At 40.7% G+C, this 26,985-nt stretch overlaps 1 protein-coding gene across 1 annotated transcript in view; it reads left to right on the top strand.

Annotated features, from left to right (window-relative positions):
• Positions 1–304: 304 nt before the first annotated feature.
• Positions 305–26,985, top strand: part of LOC138795669 (probable cation-transporting ATPase 13A4) — a 204,539-nt gene continuing 177,858 nt past the window's right edge. The window contains exons 1-8 of the mRNA XM_069975054.1: positions 305–466; positions 4,886–5,059; positions 5,286–5,432; positions 14,528–14,598; positions 14,703–14,783; positions 15,246–15,315; positions 18,986–19,120; positions 22,066–22,138. Coding sequence (XP_069831155.1) covers positions 404–466; positions 4,886–5,059; positions 5,286–5,432; positions 14,528–14,598; positions 14,703–14,783; positions 15,246–15,315; positions 18,986–19,120; positions 22,066–22,138 — 814 coding nt within the window. The 5' untranslated portion in view covers positions 305–403. The remainder of the gene's footprint in view (positions 467–4,885; positions 5,060–5,285; positions 5,433–14,527; positions 14,599–14,702; positions 14,784–15,245; positions 15,316–18,985; positions 19,121–22,065; positions 22,139–26,985) is intronic.

The raw sequence follows: 26,985 nt of genomic DNA, 5'->3' as shown, positions 1-26,985 counted from the left end.
TAAATTATTATTATTATTATTATTATTATTATTATTATTATTATTATTATTAATAATAATAATATTATTATTATAATTTTATCAAACATTATAGATTCCATAATCAAGTGAAGCTGCCTAAGGCAATAAGGAAATGTTCTGGAAATGTGCAGTAACAATAAGTCAATCCATTTATTTCAAAAGTATGAAGCAATATATAAATCTTCAGCATTGTCAACATAATTACAGGGGTGTGTCCTTGGGACAGAAGATACATAAGGCACATTGTGAATGGTTGATATAGTGCAAGCCTGAAAAATATAACCAGTGCGGAACAGTTACCTGCAGTGATTTTTAGGAAGCTTTTTACTAAGCAGAAATTCTCAGAAAAAAAAACAAACAAAAAAAAACAAAAAACATTTTGATGGAGAACCATGGCGATAAAAAACATCAGTCTATACTTAATCAAGGAGAAGAAAATGAGATGGTGAGACTTCTTTATTATTTTTTTAAACTGTGGTGCAGGGTAGTAGGTAATATTATTAACAATTGTATTATAAAATACCTCCATTGTTATTGGTTTAATAGTACATTTGACACTATTGAATTTAATCAATTTTATTTACAGGTATTTGGTTGAGTAACCATCATGAAGTATTCATGATAAAAAAGGTTATATCCATTCATCTGATAATGCATTTTTACTGTAATATAAAAGCATACAGTTACATAAAATATACTGACTATGCAAACCATACTGAACATAGGAAAAGTGTTAAGTACAAATTTTTGAATTATGTGTAAATATATTTTCCCATCAAGATTATTATCTTCTATTTTGATATAAATAATATAGTTAAAGGGGTAGTCCACCAAAAAAAATTTTCTTTCAAATCAACTGCTACCATGAAGTGCCAGAGATTTGTAATTTACTTCTATTAAAAAATCTCAAGCCTTCCAGTACTTATCAGCTGCTGTATGCCCAACAGGAAGTTGTATTATTTCCAGTCTGGAGAGCAGGAGAGGTTTTCTATGGGGATTTGCTCCTGCTTTGGACAGTTCCTGACATGGACAGAGGAGGTAACAGAGAGCACTGGGTCAGACAGGAAAGAAAACACCACTTCCTGCTGGACACACAGCAGCTGATAAGTACTGGAAGACTTAAGATTTTTTAATAGAAGTGAATTACAAATCTCTGGCACTTTATGGCACCAGTTGATTTGAAAGAAAAAATTTTTGGGTGGACTACCCCTTTAAGTTTGGTTGTGGTTTTGCAGCTCAGTTCCATTACAGTGAAAGGAGCTGAATTGTCCTATCTGATAGAAGCATAAACTAGTGACAGAGAGGCTGTGTATAACAACCTATTACTAGCATCACATTACACAGCTGTTCCTCGGATATTGAGGAAACCTAGAACTGGGAAATAGTCCTTAATATTCATGAGGTCCTGCTCACTCTGCCTACCAGCCACTGATCAACAGCTTTCTGCCTATACTGTATATAGATTGACAGCTGTTGGTCAGGTGAGGAAAGTGCCACTGTTCTTAGTCTTCTTGATAAAAAAAATTAATAGACCCTACAGTCGCGGGTGGGGGGGTTGCTAGTTACTTTATAATTCCAATCCCTCAGGCAGCTGCACTTGACTAAACTATAGCTTTTCATGATTCATGTCTCTAAAAGAAAAAGCTAGAGGTAGAAAAAAATGTGTATTAAAAACATGACAGAGAAGCTACTGTATGTAGCAGGACCATGCTGGTCTGTTGAAAATGCTAGATATGGTGGTGCAGAGTTAAATAGCAACAGCACTCTGCTCCACCATATCTAGTGTTTCACACACCAGCATGGTCCTGATACATATGGCTAATCCACTACCTCTAGAAACAGCTGCAGTACACAATGAAAAAATAAATAAAAATTTATTCAGCTTCTCTATCACTTCTTTGAGGAGGTTATCCAGGATTAGGAGAAAAAAAACCTTTTTTTATGTGTGTATTGCGGCACAGTTCTATTTAAGTGAATGTAGCTGAGTTCACTGTAAAAAGAGAAAGTAAAAAAAAGTAAATCTAGTAAAAACTGTATATATAGATGCTAGTGACCAAAGGACTCAATATCAGTCCAATGGATACATAAACAAAAAATTGTTGCAGCACCTAAATCCATGATAAAATAACTTCATGACCTCATGCTTTGGCAAGCAACATTTAAATGGGTTATCTAACACTACAAAAACATGGCCACTTTCTTTCAGAGACATCACCACTCTTGTCTCCAGCTTGGGTGGGGTTTTGCCGTTCAATTCCATTGAAGTGAATGGAGCTTAATTGCAAACCGCAAATGAATTTAAGACAAGAGTTGTGTTGTCTCTGAAAGAAAGTGGCCATGTTTTTGTAGCACTGGATAATCCCTTTAAATTCACTTTATTGGACCAAAATGAATTGAAAGATTGTTAGCTGAGGCATGAGGTCAAAAGTTATTCTTAATTGACTCTTCATGGAGTGCTGCAACAATTTTTTGTTTATGTATCCATTGGACTGTGATCGAGTCTGTTGGTCACTAGCACCATATACATTTCTTACTGGGATGGAAAGAGGGAGTACCATATTTTACTATACTATTCAAGTCAGGAGTATCATTCATTAAATATGTGATCATTGTTCCTGTCTTGGCCAGAGATGTCAGCAGAGAGCACTGTGTCAGACAGTTTAAATATGTATGGAAAGACTTGAGATTTTTAAATAGAAGATAATTACAAATCTATATAACTTTCTGACACCAGTTGATTTGAAAGGAAAAGATTTTTGCTGGGCAACCCTCTTAAAGACCATCATATTTTTTCCTAAACAATTCTTTTCTTTTACAGTATATGGCCATATGGGTATGAGAGGTAAATTTTCACATCAATAGCTGTTTTAAGGTTGTAAAGCACAAAGTTTTATTGTTTAGTTAAATACAAACTAAAACTGGTCTAGTCATAACTACAGTATAAGGGCCCGTACATACTGAGCAAAAGAGGAGGAAATTTGTAGCAGTGCACGCGCCGCAGACTCCGCTTGAAATTCTGCATGCTCTATTGATTCAATGTGCCTCTGCTCTCCGCTCAAAGAATGGACATGTCAGTGTGCATGGACTGTAATTGATTGACATAAATCACAGGATAAGCATATATCAAGTAGATGCATACAAATTATTCTAATGGAAGTCATTACTGACTATAAATGCCAAACAAGCAAACTAATAACATGCCTGTAAATAGTAATTTTTCCCTTCAAGACAGAGCCCTTTAATGCACAAAAGTCCGGGTTAAATTAATTAATGTTCCTCCCTGCCTTCTAAGAGCCATAGTGCTTTTATTTTTCCACCTGAGGTGTCATTTTTTTGCGCCATGATCTCTAGTTTTTATTAATATCATATTGGTGTAACAGAAAAATTTCGATTGCCCTTTATTAATTTTTATGTGATATAATTTAATAAAATAAGCTATTTTGGTGTGTTTTTTTTTTTTTGTTTCTGCCTACGCCATTCACCGTGCAGGAACAATAATGTTATTTTTTAATAGTTCGGACAATCGGACCGCACGCTACGATATAAAATATGTTTATTTATTTGTTTATTTATTTATTTTTTACTTTTAGGCTATGTTCCCACTACGTAAGAGACCGGCCGTTCTGTGACCCCGGCTGAGTCACGGAACGGCCAGTCTCTGGCCGGATGATCCTTCTGGCCGCAGAGCTCTGATGCGGGCGCATCAGTGCGCGCCCGCATCAGAGCTTCCCATAGCCCACAGTGGCCGGAGCCGCTCGCTTCACTGTGTAAACTGACAGGGCTTTCTGCGGCCGGAATTCACTGAATTCTAGCCGCAGAAAACTGACATGTGTGTACGCTCCGTCCGGGATCCCATAGAACAAAAGGCATTGTTACACCGCGGTAAAAAAATGGCCGTTGTTGCCATCAGCAACAACGGCCGTACTTTTACGTAGTGTGAACATAGCCTTATAATGGGCAAGAGGGTCTTTTAAACTTTTATTGGGAGGGGGTTTATAAGGGGTTATTTAATACTTTTCATAACTTATTATTACACTTTTTTTTAACACTTTTATTTACTGTAAATTATGCAATCATTAGATTACATATACTGGTCTATGCTATGCCATAGCATAGCATAGATCAGTGTTATCGGCGATCTATGCATAGAGCCTGCCTGAGAGCAGACTCTACACATAGATCGCAGATTCGACAGGACGGAGGGAGATTACCCCCGCCTATCAGTACATGCGATCGCATGGCTGTGGGGGTCCCGATCACTCAATGACAGATGCTTGATCTGTCACTGAGCACCTTAAACGCTGTGATCGCTGTAGATCGCAGCGTTTAAGGGGTTAAGGAGAGTCGGCTGCGGGGCGCTGGACACAGATGAGAGCGGGATCGCACTCCCTGCAGCGATCTCGCTCTCATCACAAAGCCCCCGTCAGTACAGGAATGTGTATATATATACATTCCTACTGCATTGGGTATATATATATATATATATATATATATATATATATATATATATATATATAGATAGATAGATAGATAGATACGGGGTATGTATATATATATATATATAATAGATTGCTGACGTGAAGGGGCTTAAGGAGGGGCTTTATTTTGCATTATCAAAAGGAATAAAGAAGTTAATAAAAAATTCTTCATAGAATACTTGTGCGATAAGACTTGAATACGACTGACAATTGTTTATTGGGCATACCGTGTGTCTTTTGTCTGGCTTACATTACTTGTACTTATCTTGAGATTTACTAATATAGAAATAGTTAAACCGATACTGGGACATAACTGAAATTTATATATTTCTTTCCAAATTTTATCATGTGTGTAAATAATAATAATAATAATATACTTTTTTAAGGAAATATTTGGCTATAAAGAACAACCCTATAGGAGATTCATCTGTGTTCTTGGATACATATTTTCCTGTGGTTTTCTTTGGTTAATATTCTACTGGAAGCCTGAATGGCATGTGTGGGCACATTGTATTCCAGACAGCTTACAAGATGCTGAAACTATATTGTTAAAAACAACAGTAAGTACTGAATGGGAAAAACTAAAATCTTTGTTTTAGATGTTTACACATGGATTTTGATACAGAAATGACCTTGATGTACAAATTAAAATCCACATGGTTTGACCATAAATAAAACCAATTGAATCATTGGGAGTTTTTTTGTCAGTGTGTGCATATCAAATATTCTAGAAATGGAAATAGTAATGTTATGAGTCTTTCTTTAGCTTTTTTTTTTTAAACACAGGATGAATTTGAACAATATTTTAGGAAGAAGGTGACATGGATTCAACTTCATAACCTAAATATATCACTGAATACTACATCTGCACAGCCACTTATTGCTGATGGCAAGTCAATCATTAACAAGGCTATTCGAAAGTCAGATCTAAAGGTAAAATATAGTGAATGAATATTCTTCTAATATTCTGTCAGTACATGCAATGCTAGTAGTAGGATATCCTGTAGGTGTGGTGTAGGTGTCTGTTCAGGTGCACCAGAGAACTCTTCTTGACTGCATACACATACAGTACTCTGTCTCCCATGTCTGAACAGACAGCATCACTGCAGAATTTTTACAGAGTATTCTGCCACCAGCACACAATAAGAGGTATGATTTAACCCCTTGCCTCTTCAGCCTGTTTTGGGTTTAATGCTCGGGGCCTATTTTTCAAATCTAACCTGTCTCTCTTTATGTAGTGATAACTCTGCAATGCTTTTAATTATCACGGTTATTCTGAAATCATTTCTTCGTGACATATTCCTCTTTGTGTTTGTGGTATACTTCGGTTGGTACACTCAGTAGTTTTTTGTAAAAAAAAAAAAACACATTTGGGCAAAAACTTGAAACATTTATGTTTCTTTATATTCAAAATTCTCTTGTTCTAAGAAAAATAGTCATGCCACATGAACTAATTATTGCTGTAACATCTACAACATGTCTGTTTTATGGTGACGTCATTTGGTGAATGTCCTTTTACTTGTTAGGATGTTAGATGGCTTTGATATCTTGCAGAAATTTTTCAAATGTTCAGGAAAATGTCAAATTCTGATCTTCTTAGGGACCAGTTCAGTTCTGAAGTGGATTTGTGGGGTCTGCATGTTAGTTAACCCCATAAATCTCTCCACTGTAAAAACTGCATACCTCAAAGTATTCAAATTAACATTTTATAAGTTTATTAACCCTTTAGGTGTTTCATAGAAATTTAGGCAGGTTGATGGAGAAATTACATTTTTCTTTTATTTTTTTTTGGCAGATATCCAATTTTAATCAATTTTTTCCTCTAACACAGCAAATATTAACTGAGAAATGGAACACAATATTTATTCCCCTTATTCCATTGTTTCTAGAAATCCAACATATGTGGCCGCAGTGCATCACCTGACTCAACCACAGGCCTCAGACATTACAGAGACCTGGTTAATTTTGGGGACTTTTTTTATTTCAGTTTCAGCAACTTGGGTACAGTTACTTTAAGAGCAACTTGGGTACCGTCCCTTTAAGAGAGACTTGGGTGCCGTCCCTTTAAGAGCGACTTGGGTATCGTCCCTTTAAGAGCGACTTATGTAATGCCTCTTTAAGAGCGACTTGGGTACCGTCCCTCTAAGGGCCACTTGGGTACCATCCCTTTAAGAGCGACTTATGTAACGCCTCTTTAAGAGTGACTTGGGTACCGTCCCTTTAAGAGCAACTTGGGTACTGTCCCTTTAAGAGCGACTTATGTAATGCCTCTGCAAGAGCGGCTTGGGTACCATCTCTTTAAGGGCGACTTGAATACCTTCCCTTTAAGAGCAACTTATGTAATGCTCCTTTAAGGGTGACTTGTCTACTGTCCCTTTAAGAGCAACTTGGGTACCTTCCCTTTAAGAATGACTTGGGTACCGTCCCTTAAAGAGAGACTTATGTAATGGCTCTTTAAGAGCAACTTGGGTACCGAACCCCTTTAAGAGCGACTTGGATACCGCCCTTTTAAGAGAAACTTGGGTACGGTCCCTTTAACCTCTTAAGGACATAGGACGTACCGGTACGTCCTATGTCCTCACTTGCACTTCAAAGCGGGGCCGCGATCCCGGGTGCTGCGTGTAGCCCGGGACCGCCGCTATTAGCGGGCACGGTCTGATCGCCGTGCCCGCTAATTAGCTAATCGGAGGCAGCTGTCAAAGTTGACAGCTGCCTCCGATTACCGGAGGCAACGTTTCCCTGGTGTCTAGTGGGGGAGATCGCTCCTCCGGGACCTTGTCCCGGAGGAGCGATCTCCGTTACTGATGCCGGCCGGGGACGCGTCCAAGATGGCGCCGTCCTCGGCTCGGCACTCGTTCGTTTTCGGCTGCAGCAGCCGAAAGCAAACGAGTGCCGATCTCATGGATCTCTGCAGCAGATCTATGCTGCAGAGATCTCAATGAGAGATCACAGTGTATATACTAGAAGTCCCCCAGGGGGGCTTCTAGTATATGTGTAAAAAAAAAAAAAAAAGTGTTGTTAATAGTAAAAAGCCCCCTCCCCTAATAAAAGTCTGAATTACCCCCCTTTTCCCAGGTTTTAAATAAAAGTAAACAAATAAATAAATAAATAAACATGTTTGCTATCGCCGCGTGCGTAATCGCCCGAACTATTAATTAATCACATTCCTGATCTCGTACGGTAAACGGCGTCAGCGCAAAAAAATCCCAAAGTGCAAAATTGCGCATTTTTGGTCGCATCAAATCCAGAAAATTAATAAAAAGCGATCAAAAAGACGTATATGGGCAATCAAGGTACCGATAGAAAGAACACATCATGGCGCAAAAAATGACACCTCGCACAGCCCCATAGACCAAAGGATAAAAGCGCTATAAGCCTGGGAATGGAGCGATTTTAAGGAACGTATATTGGTTAACAACGGTTTGAATTTTTTACAGGCCATCAGATACAATATAAGTTATACATGTTATATATCGTTTTAATCGTAACGACTTGAGGAACATGCATAACAAGTCAGTTTTACCCCAGGGTGAATGGCGTAAAAACACATTTCCCCCAAATAAAAGAAATGCGTTTTTTTTTTTCAATTTCACCACACTTCGAATTTTTTTTCTGGTTTCGCAGTATACTTTATGCAAAAATTCAGCCTGTAATTGCAAAGTACAATTAGTGACGCAAAAAATAAGGGGTCATGTGGGTTTCTAGGTGGAAAAATGCAAGTGCTATGACCTTTTAAACACAAGGAGGAAAAACCGAAAACGTAAAAACGAAAATGGGCCATGTCCTTAAAGGGTTAAGAGCGACTTGGGTACCGTCCCTTTAAGAGTAACTTGGGTACCATCCCTTTAATAGCGAATTGGGTACGTCCCTTTAAGAGCAACTTATGTTAATGCCCCTTTAATAGCGACTTGGGTACTGTTCCTTTAAGAGGGACTTATGTAATGCCCCTTTTAAGAGCAACTTGGGTACCATCCCTTTAAGAGCGACTTGGTTACTGTCACTTCAAGAGCGACTTGAGTACGTCTTTTTTTAGATCAACTTATGTAATGCCCCGTTAAGAGCGACTTGGGTATCAACCCTTTAAGGGCAACGTCCCTTTAAGAGCAACTTGGGTACCGTCCCTTTAAGAGCGACTTGTGTACCGTCCCTTTAAGAGAGACTTCGTTGACGTCCCTTTAAGAGCGACTTGGGTATCGTCCCTTTAAGAGCGACTTATGTAATGCCTCTTTAAGAGCGACTTGGGTACCGTCCCTCTAAGGGCCACTTGGGTACCATCCCTTTAAGATCAACTTATGTAATGCCCCTTTAAGAGTGACTTGGGTCCCTTTTAGAGAAACTTGGGTACCGTCCCTTTAAGAGCGACTTGGGTACCGTCCCTTTAAGATCAACTTATGTAATGCCCCTTTAAGAGTGACTTGGGTCCCTTTTAGAGAAACTTGGGTACCGTCCCTTTAAGAGCGACTTAGGTACCGTCCCTTTAAGAGCGACTTGTGTACCGTCCCTTTAAGAGCGACTTATGTAATGCCCCTTTAAGAGAAACTTGGGTACTGTCCCTTTAAGAGCAACTTGGGTACCGTCCCTTTAAGAGTAACTTGGGTACCATCCCTTTAAGAGCGACTTGGGTACGTCGCTTTAAGAGCGACTTATGTTAATGCCCTTTAAAAGCAACTTGGGTACTGTCCCTTTAAGAGCGACTTATGTAATGCCCCTTTTTAAGAGCGACTTGGGTACCGTCCCTTAAAGAGCGACTTGGGTACGTCCTTTTTTAGAGCAACTTATGTAATGCCCCTTTAAGAGCGACTTGGGTACCGTCCCTTAAGGAGTGACTTGGGTACGTCATTTTTTAGAGTGACTTATGTAATGTCCCTTTAAGAGCGACTTGGGTACGTCGCTTTAAGAGCGACTTATGTTAATGCCCTTTAAAAGCAACTTGGGTACTGTCCCTTTAAGAGCGACTTATGTAATGCCCCTTTTAAGAGCGACTTGGGTACCGTCCCTTAAGGAGTGACTTGGGTACGTCATTTTTTAGAGTGACTTATGTAATGTCCCTTTAAGAGCGACTTGGGTATCGTCTCTTTAAGAGCGACTTATGTAATGCCCCTTGGGTAGCGTCCCTTTAACCCCTTCGTGCTGCAGCAAGTTTGGGCCTTAATGACCAGGCTAATTTTTCAAAATCTGACCTGTCTCAGTTTATGCTCTTATAGCTCAGTGATGCTTTAACGTATGCTAGCGATTCTGAGATTGTTTTTTTTCATCACATATGGCACTTTATGTTAGTGTCAAAATTTGGTCACTACTTTGTGTTTTTTGTGAAAAACATCAAAATATCATGAAAAATTAAAAAAATTTGCATTTTATGAAATTTGAAATTCTCTGCTTCTAAAAAAAGAACGTTGTAGCACATAAATTAGTTACTAAGTCACATTACCAATATGTCTTCTTTATTCTGGCATAATTTGGTAAACATATTTTACTTTTTTAGGGTGTTATGGGGTTTAGAAATTTATCAGCAAATTATCACATTTTCATGAAAGTTTCCAAAACTGATTTTTTTTAGCGACCAGTTCTTTTTTTAAATGAATTTAGAAGTCTGGTATCCTGAAAACCCCCATAAGTGACCCCATTTTGGAAACTACACACCTTAAAGAAATAATCTAGGGGTATAATGAGCATTTTAACCCTACAGGGGCTTGAGGAAAGTATTCACAATTAGGCAGTAAAAAAAAATGGAAAATTAAAATTTTCCAATAATATATACGTTTAGATTAAAGTTTCTCATTTTCAAATGGAACATGAGAGAAAATGCACCCCAAAATTTGTAACGCAGGTTCTCTTGAGTACAATGGTACCCCATATGTGGGCGTAAATCACTGTATGGGCACACAGCTGGGCTCAGAAGGAAGGGAGCGCCAATTAGCTTTTCCTATGGCGATTTTGCTGAAGAAGTTTCTGAGCGCCAGGTGCATTCACAGAGCCCCTGTAGTGTCAGCAGAATAGATTCCCCCCAAAAGACACCCCATTTTGGAAAGTGCACCTCTCAAAGAATTCATCTTGGGGTGTGGTGACCATTTTTACCCCACAGGTATTAGAGGAAAGTATTCAAAATTGGCCAGTAAAAATGAAAAACTCGAATTTTTCCAATAATATGTTGGTTTAGTTTGAAATTTCTCAATTTGACGAGGAACAGGAGAGAAAACGTACCCCAAGATCTGTAACGCATGTTTTTCTGAGTAAAACGGTACCTCATATGTGGGCATAAACCACTGTATGGGCACACAGCAGGGCTCAGAAGGGAAGGAGCGCCAATTTACTGGAACAAAACCGCAGCTAATAATAGTTATTAGAATAGCGCAGTTACTAAAATAAAATATAAAAATGAGATTATAGGTAATGTGGGGTGGTTACGGACAGTCTGGGGTGGTTATGGGCAACCTGAGGTAGTTACAGGTAATCTGGGGTGGTTACAGACAACATGGGGTGGTCACGGGCAACCTGCCGTGGTTACGGCAACCTGGGGTGGTTACAGGCAACGTGAGGTGGTTATTGGCAATGTGTGGTGGTTATGGGCAACGTGTGGTGCTTACGGGCAACCTGCAGTGCTTACAGACAATCTGGGGTGGTTACGGGCAACGTGGGGTGGTTTCGGGCAATTTGGGGTGGTTACGGATAAACTGAAGTGCTTATAGGTAATGTCGGGTGGGTACCTGTAATCTGGCATGGTTACCGCAATCTGGAGGGGGTTATTGGCAATTTGGGGTGGTCAGAGGCAATGTGCGGTGGTCAGAGGCAACCTGCGGTGGTCAGAGGCGACGTGGCGTGGTCAGAGGCGACGTGGCGTGGTCAGAGGTGACATGCGGTGGTCAGAGGCAACGTGCGGTGGTTTACGGGCAACGTGGGGTGGTTACGGGCAACCTGGGCTGGTTAAGGGCAAACTTCTGTGCTTACAGACAATCTGGGGTGGTTACGGGCAACGTGGGGTGGTTACTGGCAACCTGCAGTGCTTACAGACAATCTTGGGTGGATACGGGCAATGTGGGGTGGTTACGGACCACCTGCAGTGCTTACAGACAATCTGGGGTGGTTACGGGCAACGTGGGGTGGTTACGGATAAACTGAAGTTCTTATAGGCAATCTGGGGTGGGTACCTGTAATCTGGCATGGGCACCGCAATCTGGAGGGGGTCATTGGCAATTTGTGGTGGTCAGAGGCGCCATGGCGTGGTCAGAGGCAATGTGCAGTGGTCAGAGGCAAGGTGCGGTGGTCAGGGGCATTGTAGCGTGGTCAGAGGCAATGTATGGTGGTTACGTGCAATCTGGGGGGTTACATGTAATCTGGCGTGATTACGGGGCACCTGGGGGGGTTATGTGCAACCTGGAAGGGTTACAGACAATCTGGGATTGTTACTGATAAACTGAAGTGCTTATAGGTAATCTGGGGTGGGTACATGTAATTTTAGGTGGTTACGGGAGGAAGTCACTGGCAATTTGGGGTGGTTACGGGCAATGTGCAGTGGTTACGGGCAATGTGCGGTGGTTACGGGCAACGTGCGGTGGTTACGGGCAACGTGCGGTGGTTACGGGCAACGTGCGGTTGTTATGGGCAACGTGCAGTGGTTACGGGTAATCTGGGGGGGTTAGGGGTAATTTGGGAGTAAACTGCAATTATTACTATAATAAAAAGTGTGTTTTATTTTTTTGTATGTTTGTCACTTTTTGTACTTTATACATTCATTTTCACTGTATTACTATGATTACTGTGATATTTTCTATCACAGTCATTATAGTTCAGTGACAGAGACCAAATTGTTCTCTGTCACTTTAAATTTTCAGAGTCGGCTGGTTGTGGAGGGCATGCGACTTGGGGGGTGGGGGGACATCACTTTTTATCCCCTGTCACCAATCATTCTTGGTGACAGGGGATAAAAAGTGCCGGGATGCACGTGGCACAAGCGATCAGCGGTATATAGTATATACCGCTGATCGCTTGTACTTGGACTTCACAGGGGGGTCCCCGATCACTGCGCACCGGAGGTAGCGGAGAGCATGGGGTTTTCATTCATTTTAACTTTTCCATTGTTGTAGATTCACGGCGGGGGGAGATGAAAGGCGGCGGCGGCGGTAATCCCCTTTACCGACGGCCGCCGCTATAACGTTAATAGCGGCGATCGTCGGTTAGGGGGGGGGGGGGGGCGGGATGGACCCCACACACTGCCCCAACCCCTCAGCTACCTCCGGTTTAGCCCCGCAGCCTTATTCTCTGCCATCGCCGTAAAAAGCTGATGGCAGCAGAATAAGGACCCTTAGTGACCGCCGTAAAAAGCCGTATCGGCAGTCACTAATGGGTTAAGAGCGACTTAGGTACTGTCCCTTTTAAGAGCGACTTTGGTACGTCTATTTTTAGAGGGACTTATGTAATGCCCCTTTAAGAGCAACTTGGGTACTGTCCCTTTTAAGGGCGACTTGGGTACCATCCCTTTAACAGCGACTTGGGTACCGTTATTTTAAGAGCGACTTGGGAACCATCCCTTTTAGAGCAACTTGGGTACTGTCCCTTTAACAGTGACTTGGGTACCGTTACTTTAAGAGCGACTTGGGAACCATCCCTTTAAGAGCGACTTGGGTAACGTCCCTTTTACAGCGACTTGGTTACCGTTACTTTAAGAGCGACTTGGGTACCGTCCCCTCAGCTCTGCTACTTTACTGACTGACCTCTGCTACTTATAATGGTAAAGATCATTGCTCGGTTACCATGACACTCTTACTCATGTCAGTGAGACAAAATCGTTACAGACCTTCCATCTTCTACATCTTCTACATCTTCTATTGGCCAATAGTGGACATGTGACTGTGTGGATGTTGTGATACTGTACATTGCCTGACAGGACTTTGGAGTTCCTATTGGCTGCTATATTTCAGCTATTTGCATATTTACTGTGATTGGCTGTTAGCGTTTAGAGTGTGGCCATTATTTCCATTGGGCCAATATTTTCTATGGGAAATTAGGGGTCTTCAAACGTAAATTTCTTAAAAACGACAAATCAAAACCCAAAATAGATAGCACACTTGTCACTGCAGAGGGCTTAGAAACGCAGTTTGAATGGAGTCTGTGCACAAATTGGTTTGGGCTGTATTAATCGCAGAAGAATAGCTGGAAGAAGAAGAAGAAGAAGAAGAAATGGAAGAAGAATACAGATTACAATATAGTGCTTTTTCAAGCACTATAATGAGCTGTTAGAACAGCTGACAGCTCATTCAAACGACCAGGTCCCTGCCTCAGTGCAGTGGCCTGATAGCTATCATCCATAGCAGCCCAGACACATAAAGCAGCGTCTGGGTTGCTATGGTAACCCCCCTGGAGATGGATAGCTTGCGCGGTTTGGAGGGTGAAGGGGGGGTCGGAGGGTGCGGGTCCGGCTTCCCCGTAGACACTGCGGTCCCACGGCGCCTATGCGGTTAACTGCCCGCGGGGCAGGGGCAGCAGGGGGAGGCTGGGACAGCTGGGGGGAGGCAGGGACAGCATAACGTTCCTGGAACGTCATGTTGCAGGAACTACCTACTTTACATGACGTTCCAGGAACATCATTTTGCAGCAAGGGGTTAAAAATACTGACCAAAATACTATGTGTTAACCCAGCCTCATAGAAACACACTCAGCATAGATAAGGTTTTTTTTATAGCACGGCATACCTCCAAGTAGAACACTAGCTTGGAATCTTAGCATTTGAGGCACTATCTATCTCAACATGATGCACCTGGGCTGTCAAATGTGAGGCAGTTACAAACTTACTCCACGCTATACCTGTTGTACCACCTCACCACCATTTTTTGTGTAAAGGTAGAAATCTTTAGTGAATAAGTTGAGAAGTGTGCGAATTGTAAGCTATGATTCTTTTTTTCTGCCAGTTAGAGGCCAATGTCTGCCAAGTCTGTCAAGGCCAAGTGATTGCTAAATAGGTCAAAATTAATCCTAGGGGAAACCTTATAGTTAAAAAAAAAAAGGCTTAAATGAATTTGTGTTGACATTCTCAGGTAAAGCTGATCAAAGTCCAAAAAATTTGTTATGTTTGGGATGAAGAGGAGCACCATTTCCACAGAGCAGGGTGAGTACAGATCTGGACAGGTCTCCTCTATAAATAAACTACATACCATTATACAAATCAACTGCAAATGTCTAATTTTTACAAACCATACCCTTGTACTGTAGGGTTCTTGAGGACAATCTTACCTGTTATGACATTCATATGAAATTTGCTTCTGGGTTAACAAGTGGAGAACAAAGCATCAGGTAACGTCAGGTGTTTATTTTGTCTATCACGTATTGTATATTTCAAAAACAGATATATTTAATGATATGATAGAGAGAGAATGATAATAATGGATGTTTGAGTTTAACATACCATATCTCTTGCACTGAGATACATATATATAGTATACAAATTTGCAAGTTAATGAAGCCATAGCAGAAATGGTTTTATCAGACAAAGTGTTGTAAAATAGCAAAGTGATCATTTTGCCTTTTGCTAACTGAAGAACTCATGTTAATTCATAAATAAAAACATGGTGCTGAAATCATGGACATACTCTTCCTTTGAATTATGACCTTGCTCTAAGAATATATCCCTCCCCCTTAAATATCTCCACCATTATATTTAAAAATATATGTTTTTTTTTTATTAAGGTATCTGCCTTGTGTAAACTACACTGACTACTTCCTTTAATTTATAATACATCTTATTTATCTCTATAGACGGTCTATATGTGGCCCTAATGCTATTGAAGTTGATATTGAGCCAATATGGAAAATACTGTTCAAAGAGGTGATTTTATAACTTTTTTTTTTAAATTAAATATCAAAGTTTGTACATTCTTCACAATTGGCAGCCTTAAGAGCATAGTAGGTGACATTGTATGTGAAAAATTTGTAAAGATTTTCATCACAAAGCAGGTAAAAATATAAATCCCGAAAATGTGATGGAAATTTGAATGTTATGAAGGTTGAAGGTTATGCTCCCACTTGGGGGACATAGAAGGGAAAGGCAGCCATCTCATAATATAGACAGCTGCTACGAATGTATATGATCATTATTAGCCGCCATCTATATTGCAAGATGGTCACCTTCCCCCTATATGTTCCTGAAGTGGGCACATAGCCTCAGTCAGTTTTTTTGTCACCATTTTTATAAACCAAACTCAGGAGTGGAATTAACAGGGAAAAATTATAATGGAACAATTCGCACAGCTTCTGTGTTTTCAACCCACTCCTGGTTTTGGTTGAAAATAGACTGACAGGAGTACTATGTGTGAACACAGTGTTAATTGACACTGCAGTGTATTATGCCTCTCATCAGGCTAGCAGTGAAGCCCTAGATAGGACATTAAAATAAAGTGTAATTGTAAAAAATAAATAAATAAATTGAAGTAAACGTATAGGGAGACATCAAAATGTGTTCAAGGTGTATGCCAAGGGAGATTTGCCAATTTTCCATGGGGCATCTGTTTCCCCTGGTCACCTGTTGGACGGGCTGGGGGTGGTGCAGCAAGGGGGGGCAGGAGATGTGGCCCCTCCCGCATATTATTTATCATGATTTTTGCCTGCTCACAGGCATAATTCGCTACACAAATTTACACCTGTTCCCAAAGGACAGCCAGATTTATTCTGTAGAAAAAAAGTACAGTGTGCGCAACAACACTAGCAATAAAATTATCACTATTAAGGCTATGTTCACACAATGTTTTTCCTTCTCCGCTTAAAATGACGTCCGTCATTTTGACGCTAAAATTACGCACGTCATTTAGCTATCTGGCCTCCCCTTGAAATGACGGCTGTTGATACATTTTTCTAGTTTGGGTTACTAATTGGCCTTTGGTTGTTTCTTAATTGTAAAGTCGATTGAATTTACTAGTAAAAACGGAGAAAGAACGGTGAAAAAAGAAAAACTGTGTGTGAACAGCTAATAAAAACGTCTGCTGTTTGCAAAAGACGTCTGAAAATAATTGTCATGATCATTATTTTGACGTCCACGGTGATAACGTCCATCATTTAATACATTGTGTGCACTGGACGTCCGTCTTTCCATTGATTTCAATGCACTGCATTGCAGTCAGTTAAATAGTGGTAAAAACAAAAGTAATTTTCAATAGCAAAATTGTCTGCCTTTTTTCTTTTTTTGACATTGTGGGACCATAGCCTAAACCTGCATGGCGACTGAAGAAAATTCAAAGTTAGAAAAATGTGGAGTATGCAAATTTTCACAACAATTGTATGGATATTGGCCAAAATTTACCATTTTGGCTAGGTTCACACTTCATTTTTTGCTATCCATTTAACATGTCCGTATTATGGAAAAAAACAAACTCAAAAATAGATAGTAAAATGGATGCCATTGTGTGCCCTCTGTCAGGATATCATTCCATTGACTTACATTATAAGAAAAAAAGGGGCAAAACAAATCAGTTTTTTATATTTATTAGATTACACAAAACATGGATGACCATGTTTTTCTGTATGCTTTTTGTCCAGTTTTCTCCATTTTCAATTTACTGACACATTTACTAAAGGTGTGCAACACAATTTGACCAAAAACCTGGCAAGTGGGCATGTCATGGGTGTGTCCTTTAAAACCTGCCACAACGAACAGATTTATTAACTCTTAGGCGACCCTGGACGTACCCGTACGTCAAGAGCTGCCCACAGTTGTTCAGAGCTGGACTGCGCGGTGGCCGCGATCTGAACCGCCACGGTCCCGGATGCCACATGTAGCCCCTGTAGCGGCTATTAGCGGGCACTGTCTGGTCGCCATGCCCACTAATTAAATAATTACCTGATGCAGCCGTTCCCTGGTGTCTAGTGGCGGAGGTCCTCTCCACGGGACGTTGTCCCGGAGGAGCAATCCCCGTGTCTTGCCCCGGGAAGGGTCTGCGCCGTAATGGCGCTGATCCCGGATTAGCATTCGGTTGCCTTCAGCTGCAGCAGCCGGAAGCAATCAAGTGCTTATCTCATCGATCGGTGCTGCATATCTATGCAGCACAGATCGCAATGAGAGATCAGTGTACTTATACTAGAAGTCCCCCAGGGGGACTTCTAGTATAAGTATAAAAGTAAAAAAAAAGTGTTATCATTAGTAAAAAGCCCCCTCCCCTAATAAAAGTTTGAATCACTCCCCTTTTCCCAGGTTATAAATAAGAATAAATAAAAAAATTAATAAACATGTTTGGTATCGCCGCATGCGTAATCGCCTGAACTATTAATTAATTACATCTCACACGGTAAACAGCGCAAGCGCAAAAAATCCCGAAGTGCAAAATTGCGCATTTTTGATCGCATCAAATCCAGAAAAATTGTAATAAAAAGCAATCAAAAAGTGGCATGTGCGCAATCAAGGTACCGATAGAAAGAACACACCATGGCACAAAAAAATGACACCTCACACAGCCCCATAGACCAAAGGATAAAAGCGTTATACGCCTGGGAATGGAGCGATTTTAAGGAACATATATTTGTTAACAATAGTTAGAATTTTTTACAAGCCATCACATAATATTAAAGTTATACATGTTACATATCGTTGTAATCGTAACAACTTGAGGAACATAAATAACATGTCAGTTTTACCCCAGGGCAAATGGCGTAAAACAAAATACCCTCCAAATAAAAGAAATGCTTTTTTTTTTTTTTTTTTTTTCAATTTCACCACACATTGAATTTTTTTCTGATTTTGCAGTGTACTTTATGAAAACATTCAGCCTGTCATTGCAAAGTACAATTAGTGACGCAAAAAATTATGGGCTCATTTGGGTTTCTAGGTGAAAAAATGCAAGTGCTATGGCCTTTTAAGCACAAGGAGGCAAAAACGAAAAAGCAAAAATTTAAATTGGCCCGGTCATCTAAGGGTTAAGCAAACTGTCATTTTCTTTTTACGGAGTTTCTATTCTAAAAAACCAGCCACTTCTAGTGTGATGGGATGGTCTGGTTTTAGTTTTATCCTGTGAAAAACCTTCCAGATTTACATAGAGCATTTGCAACATTAATGAATTTGGCACAAAAAAATTGACACAAATGGCAGCATAGCGGCTTAAAATTAACGCATTGTTAGTAGAGATGAGCGAACCGGATTCGGGTTTGAGTCGACCCGAAAGTTCAGCATTTGATTAGCGGGGGCTGCTGAACTTGGATAAAGCTCTAAGGTTGTCTGGAAAACATGACTATATCCATGTCTTCCACATAGCCTTAGGGCTTTGTCCAACTTCAGCAGCCACCGCTAATCAAATGCCGAAAGTTTGGGTTGGGATCGACTTGAGCATGCTCGAGGTTCGCTCATCTCTAATTGTTAGTAAATAAGGCCCAATATGTCACAAAAACTTAAGATCCTAGGGATAAATTAAAGCATCCCAGAGCTATAACCATAATTCACATGATATTCCTTTGTAGAAATGGTCAAGACTCTTGGTATAAGTACTAATTATATCTTTTGTCTCAATTTTTTGCAGGTTTTAAATCCTTTCTATGCCTTTGAGATGTGTAGTTTGGCCCTTTGGTTAGCTGTGGGCTTCATTGCATACTCCATTGCCGTTATTATAATGACTCTCATATCCATTGTTTTTACTGTGCATGATCTTAGAAAGGTAAGTAGCACTTGGTAGCACCACAACTGCACAAAAAAGTATGTTTTATTAGAAATCGTTTTTCCATAGAAAATTGTTTTTCTTTTAACCCCTTAACGACACATGATGAGTATACTCCTCTCCCGGCCAATTAACTATTTAAATGCAGCTGTCAAAGCTGACAGCTGCATTTAAATAGTCCTTGGCCCCCTGTGCCTGGTGTCTAGTGGGGGGATCTTCTACTGAGCCAGCCAGGGCTCAGCATCGGAATGACGCTGATCACGTTTTAGCAATCAGGGCATTTGGTCTGCTGCAGACCAGAATAATAGAGCACTGATCTGATGGATCGGTGCTGTATTATATAGACAGCATTGATCTTAATGGAAGATTAGTACTGTGTATATAGAAGTCCCCCAGGGGATTTCTAATTACTGTATGTAAAGAACAAAGTTTTTCTATTAATAAAAAATCCCCTCCCCTAATATAAGTTTAAATCACCACCCTTTTCCCATTTTATAAATAAAAATAAATAAATAATACAAGGTGTCGAAAGAAAGAGTAGATCGTGGCACAAAAATGACACCTCAAACAGCCCCATAGACCAAACAATAAAAGCGTTATAAGGATGGGAGTAGAGCAATTTTAAACACATTTTGTTTTTCTTTAAAAGGTTTTAATTTTTTAAAAGCCATCAAATAAAATAAAAGTCATGCAAGTAACATATTGTTGTAATCGAACTGACTTGAGAAACATAGATAATGTCAGTTTTACCATAGGATGGACGGCGTAAACACAAAACCCCTCAAAATAAAAGGAATTGCACCTTTTTTCCAATTTCACTGCACAGATAATTTTTTTCTGGTTTTGCAGCATATTTTATAGAAATATTAGGTCAAAAATTAAGTCAGTTGAAGGGTTAAATAGACATGTTTATGGACATGTTGTCACTATAAGGGTATGTTCACACAACGTTGTTTTTAAGTAAAGAACGGACGCTGATTGCAATTGCCTCATTGTCCGTTCTTTACTGCAGGGGTGGCATTGCATTGAAGTCAATGCAATGCCGCCCGCTATGTTCTCACATTGTTATTCTAACGCCCGATCTTTAAAACGGGTGTTAGAATAATGTGCCTGTCAATTTTTTCCGGACGCTGTTCGCTGAACAGCAACCGGAAACATCAGCTGTTCACACAGCACAATTTGCAGCGCGCCCGCACATTGCATTGAAGTAAATGGCTAATTGATTTGCAGGCACAGCCGCCGGTGCCCGAAAATCAATTGTGAAAAAATGAGCCTTCAGCCGATAGCAGGAATGGGCTAAGTGCAGCCTGACGGCCGGCTGTTTAACAGCGTCCGTTGCTATGCAAAGGACACTGTTAAAAGTTGTGTGTACCTAGCCTAAGGATACGTTCAATGTAAAAATAAGGGCAAATAATGGCTTTGTTCACACCACATGTTTCTCAGGTGGAAAAACTGCTTTAAAAAAAAAATAATAATGATGGCTGAAAATAATGTTCATGAACATTATTTGTGTCCGTCATTATAAAATAATGTCCATTATTTTAAAAACAATGACCGTTATTTTGCACACAAAAAAAGACATTGTGGGAAAATAGCCTCAAACAATATTTTAAAACAATGTCTTTTTTTTTTTTTTTTAATCCTTTGAGGACCAGGCCCAAAATGACCCAGTGGACCACGCAAATTTTGATCTTAGTGTTTTCATTTTTCCCTCCTCCCCTTCTAAGAGCTCTAGCACTTTCAGTTTTCTATCTACAGGCTGTGTAAGGGCTTGTTTTTTACATGAATAGTTGTACTTTGTAATGGCGCCATTCATTTTACCATAATATGTATGAAGGAATCCCAAATATATTATTTATGAAGATATAAATAGGTGAAAACGTAAAAAAGAATGCAATATGGTAACTTTTGGGGGGTTCCTGGGTCAACGTAATGCACTATATAGTAAAAGCGACATGATACTATTACTCGATAGGTCAGCCCGAACAAAACCATTTGCAGGTTACACAGATTCTCTAATGTTACTGTATATATATATATTTTTAATTAAATCCTTTTTTTTGGCAATTAATTATTTATAAAATGGGCCTATTGGGACGCTTATAACGGTTTTATTTTTTTACCTACGGGGCTGTATGGGGTGTCAATTTTTCCAACATGATCTCTAGTTTTTAAAAATACCCTATTTGTGAAGATCAGACGTTTTGATCACTTTTTATTATTTTTTTTTTATATATATAATGTAACATTAAATCGGTAATCCGACCACTTTTTTCCCTCATTTCGTGTACGCCGTTCGCCGTTCACAATGACGCTTGTTATATTTTAACAGATCGGACAATTACGCACACTACGGTATATTATATGTTTATTTATTTTTATATGTTTTATTTATATAATGGGATGGGGGGGTGATTTCAACTTTTATTGGGGGAGGGGTTTTGTGGTAGTGTAATAGTGTTTTTAACTTTTTTTACACATTTGAAGTCCCTTTGGCGGACTTTTACATACAGTTGTTTGATTTTTACACTGATCAATGCTATGCCATCGGCTATCTGCTCATTGAGCCTGCCTGTGCAGGCTCAGTGCAGCAGATCGCCGATCGGACCGCACGGAGGCAGGTGAGAGACCTCCGGCGGTCCATTTCAATGATTGGGAACCCCCGCAGTGTGACTGCGGGGGTCCCGATCGGTAAGTGACATGGGACTCCCCCTGTCACTTACACTTAAATGCAGCGGTTCGCAGCGTTTAAGGAGTTAATGACACACTGCAGCGCGATCGCTGCAGCGTGTCATTAATGGTGAGGTGCCGACAGACTTCTATGATGTAACTGTACGTCCAGGGTTGTCTAGGGGTTAAAGTAATGCAGATGATCTATATATGTTTGTACCTTGCATTTCTGTTTTTCCAAAGTAGAAATATAGCTGAATATTTTTTTTTCAAAGGAATCTGTAAAGCTACACAACCTGGTGGAATCCAACAACAGTGAAAAGGTCACTATACGACAAAAAAATGGAGGTAAGTTCCTTTGTAAGAATAACAGATTGGTAGGTATTAAAGAAAACCTATCAGAAGGTTTGTGCGGCGGCGGTCTTCTCATGCTTACAAGTCACAGTATTTTTGTGATATTCAATCTTAGAAACTTGACCAAAAAATAAAAGTGTTATAAGGATCAAAATAGAGGAATTTTAGGCACATTTTTTAACCCCTAGATGACCCTGGGCGTACAGGTACGTCCAAGATCGTCTATGGGTGTTCAGAGAGGGGCCGTGCGGCGGCACCGCTCTTAACCGCTGCGGTCCCGGGTGCTGCATGTAGCCCGGGACCGCGGCTATTAGCGGGCACTGCGATCGGACCTAATCAAGTAATCAGATGCAGCTGTCAAAGTTGACAGCTGCATCTGATCGCTTGCTGTCAGCGATCCCTGGTGTCTAGTGGGGTGGATATTCCCCCCGGGGTGGTTGTCCTGGAGTAGCGATTCACATATCCGGCACCGAGCGGGGTCTGCGCCGTAATAGATCTTAAAGAGAGATCAGTGTGCTTATACTAAATCTCATTAAGAGATCAGTGTGCTTATACTAGAAGTCTCCCAGGGGGGCTTCTAGTTTAAGGGGCCTATTACACGGGACGATTATCGTGCGAAAAATTGTTAAATTGTTCAAATTTAAACAATAATCATTCTGTGTAATTGCAGGCAACGATCGAAAAATCGTTCGTATGTCGTTGATCGTTGATTTAGATCTGAACCTAAAATGATCGTTAATCGTTCGCTAATCGTTCGCTGTAATACCACGTTCGTTCACTTACGTTCCGCGTTTTTTCACTAATCGTTCAGTGTAATTGCACATTGTTCATTGTTTTTATGGGATCAGAAGGAATAAATGATCATAGTAACGATCCCAATAATGATCATAGTAACAATCGTAACTAGCGATTATCGTTCTGTGTAATATGGACAACGATTTCAGGTTAACAATAAACAATCTCGTTTGTGATTGTTTATCGTTAGTTGTTAATCGCTTAGTGTAATAGGACCCTAAGTGTAAAAAATAAAGTGTTTTTGTTCATAAAAAGCCCCTTCCCCTAATAAAAGTTTGAATCACCCCCTTTTCAAATGTTATGAATAAAAATAAATAAATAAATAAATAAACATGTTTGGTATCGCCGCGTGCATAATCGCGCGATCTATTAATTTATTTAATTCCTGACCTCGCACGGTAAACAGCGCAAGCGCAAAATAAAATGTGTAATAAAGGTTTTGATAGTAAGTACACATCGTGGCACAAAAATTGGCACCTCAAACAGCCCCATAGACCAAAGGATAAAAGCGTTATAAGTATGGTAATAGAGCGATTTTAAGCAACATATATTTGTTAACAATTGTTTGAATTTTTTACAAGCCATGAAATAAAATAAAAGTTACATGTCATGTTACATATCATTGTAATCATAACAACTTGAGGAACATATATAACAAGTCAGTTTTACCCCAGGGCAAATGGCGTAAAAGCAAATACCCCCCAAATAAAAGAAAAGGCGGCTGCTTTTGCTTTTTAAAATAACATCCTTTATTGTTGCGATTTGATTGATTGCGAGTTGTTGATTTTGCAATGCAATGCATTGAAGTCAACGGAAAGACTGACGTCCAATGCACACAAAGTATTGAATGACAGACATTCACTGCGGACATCAAAATAATGATCATGTCAAGTATTTTCAGACGTCTTTTGCAAACAGTGGATGTTTTTCATTAGTTGTTTGCACACAGTTTTTCTTTTTTCACCATTCTAGCTCCGTTTTTACTATTAAATTTAATGGACTTTTCAATTAAGACACACCCAAAGGCCAATTAGTAACCAATAGTGATGAGTGAACATGCTTGTCCGAGCTTGGTACTCGTTCGAGTATTAGGGTACTTGATGGTACTCTAAAATCTCATCATCCGTTTCCTGTAAGTTTTAGTGCTTTTTCTCAGTCAATAAACATGCAGGACACTCTTGGGTACATCCTTCGATCACTTGGGACCCATACATGTCGATAGCAGCGATTGGTTGGCCAGATCAGATGACCCTGCCGTATAAAAATCTTGGCCGCCGAGGCTCGGCTCACATGCATGTTGGAAGAGATTAGGGACAGAACTGTTGCTGGTCAGGGAGAGCATTAGGGAGGGAATTAGCGTTCCAGTAGGCAGGGAATACTAGCGAAACAACCAAACAGCCCTTGTAAGGGCTTCAAATTGTTTTTAAATTGTATTACTACAGACAGCTGGCTGGGATTTGCAGTACAGCTATCACAATTTCAGCAGCACACTGTGGTGATCGGCTGCTGGCAGAAAGGGGACATTAGGTGTTGCATACAGACCCCTAAGAAGTGCTCAGTACTCTTTTATTGGGACCTCTACTATATTTTCAGATTTTAGTATTTCTTACACAAGGCATATCTAAGTTCACTACTGCTTGTTCAGTGTAAAAGGGTTATCACAGAGTGTGTATGGGTGCAGCCACCAACAGATTGTTTCCCCCCCCCCCCCCCTGAAAACTAGTGGGCCCTCTACTATATTTTCTGATTTCTGTATTTCTTATGCAAGGCATATCTAAGTTCACTACTACTTGCACAGTGTAAAGGGGGTGTCACAGAGTGTGTATAGGTGCAGCCACCAACAGATTGTATACCAAAGCCTCCCAAAAACTAGTGGGACCTGACCACCAGTAAATTTTCTTATTACACCATATAGCAGCACTTACACACAGACTTAATATGACTACCTCCAAAAGTAGTCTGAGTAATATATTTTCTTGGCTTGCTGTGATCTGTAAGTGACGCTATCTCAGTCTTGACTGTGCAGTGTCCATAAAATGGTGAAGCCCGAAGGGAAGGGTTGAGGGCGAGAGTTTCCAAGTGATGCAGTGGGCAGAGGCTGTGATTCTGGGCAGGACCACTATTGAAAGCACAGTAGCGTGAACAGGTGCTGACGTGGATAGCGGATAATGTGTCCAGTAACTTATCCACCACCCAGTCTTCCACGCAGTCCACCCACGCTAAAAAGGGGAGTGGAACCTTTGCTCTAGACACTCAGCCTCCTTCCCCAAAGCCTGGACCCTCCAGGGAAAGGAGTGATTCACAATTGGGAGAAGGGCTGGTACTGGATGAGGAAGAGGTGACTGACCCTAGCTGAGTGGATAAACCTAGTGACAGTGCTTTCGAGGTGGAGTCAAGTTCAGCCACAGGACAGATTGGAAGAGGAAGAGGGGTGGGCAGAGGGAGAAGCAGGGCCAGAGCAAGTAGATCAGCAACTGTTTCACCGAGTCAAACTCCTGTGGGCAGGCCTAGATGTTCGCAAGTCTGGAGGTTCTTTAAAGAAACTACTGACTGACTGTAGTGTGCAACCTGTGCCACGCCAGGATCAGAAGGGGAGCGACCACTACCAGGCTAACTACTACCAGCATGGGTTAGAATATGAGTGCTAAACACCCCACTCAGTGGAACCAAGGCCATTCACTTAGTTTGTGCTCCTTCCCCTGTGTTACATGCTGGCTCTGTCAGACCCCCCGCCCAGGCACGAGCGCCACCCACCCTACACCCATTCCCTTAACCTCCACTATGCTAAAAGTCAGTCTCCAGACTGCTGGCTGGGACATGCAGTGCAGCTACCAAGATTTTAGTAGCACACTGTGGTGATGCAGGTGTTGCATACAGACCCCTAAAAAGTCCTCAGTACTATTATATTATTGTGACTATTATATAGTATATACCACCATCTTTCACAGGGCAATTAGCAGTGAGCTTTGATGTGACTGCAGTCATAAATGAAGAAATAAGAAAACATACAGGTCACACTAGTTTCCGGAGGTTGTCTTATACAATTTGTGGGTAACTGCAGCTATATAGTATATGCCACCACCATCTTTCACAGGGCAATTAGCAGTGAGCTTAATTGTGACTCCCCACTTCTCCCCAAAGCTGATTGGATTTTGAGTTTGAGTTTGACTTGGAGGTTCTGGGCTGCCCTGCTCCTAGCGTGTTGTCAGAGCGGGTCTTCAGTGCAGCTGGTGGCATTATCAGTCACTAATAAGCGCACCCGCCTGTCAACTGAAAGCGCTGACAGGCGGAAATTTATTATTTATTTTTATTTATTTATGTCTTATTGAAGCCATATCCAAGCTCAATGCCAATTACCCTGTGTAATTAGCTGTGAGCTTGGTTGCGTGTGACAAGAGGCTGAACCTGTTGGCGGCTCTGCAACTCGGCAGCCTCACACATGTACCATGCCTGGCCCACGTCTTCAACCTAGTGTTGCTGCCGTTCCTTAAAACCTACCCCAATTTGGCTAACTTGGTCACCAAGGTGCACCGCATATGTGCGTATTTCCGCAAGTCAACCAGAGAAAGTTACCCCAACTGCTACAGTCAAATTCAAAGTCAAATTCAAAGTCAAAACAGCGGTGGGGGGAGAAGTGGGGAGTCACATGATGCTGGGAATGTTACCCCAACTGCTACAGTCAAATTTAAAGTCAAAACAGCAGTGGGGGAAGAAGTGAGGAGTCACATTATGCCGGGAATGTTACCCCAACTGCTACAGTCAAATTTATAGTCAAATTCAATTTAGCATCCTTGTGTTGTCCATTTCGAACCATATTATCTGTGGATGTCATCTTACCTGTGTCGTCTGCCGTCCTTTCACCAGTACCTTCTACCTTTTTTTCGATGTTGTAGCCGTTTTGAAGGCAGGATTGACCAGGCCTTTCAGCAGTAGCTTCTATCCTTCCTTGGATGTTGTAGCCTTTTTGAAGGCAGGATTGACCAGGCCTTTCACCAGTAGCATCTATCCTTCATTGAATGTTGTTTTAGCCTTTTTGAAGGCAGGAT

Source organism: Dendropsophus ebraccatus, chromosome 6 (genome assembly GCF_027789765.1).
Source record: "Dendropsophus ebraccatus isolate aDenEbr1 chromosome 6, aDenEbr1.pat, whole genome shotgun sequence".
Classification (NCBI taxonomy): Eukaryota; Metazoa; Chordata; class Amphibia; order Anura; family Hylidae; genus Dendropsophus; species Dendropsophus ebraccatus.
This window is presented reverse-complemented; position numbering and strand designations above follow the sequence as displayed.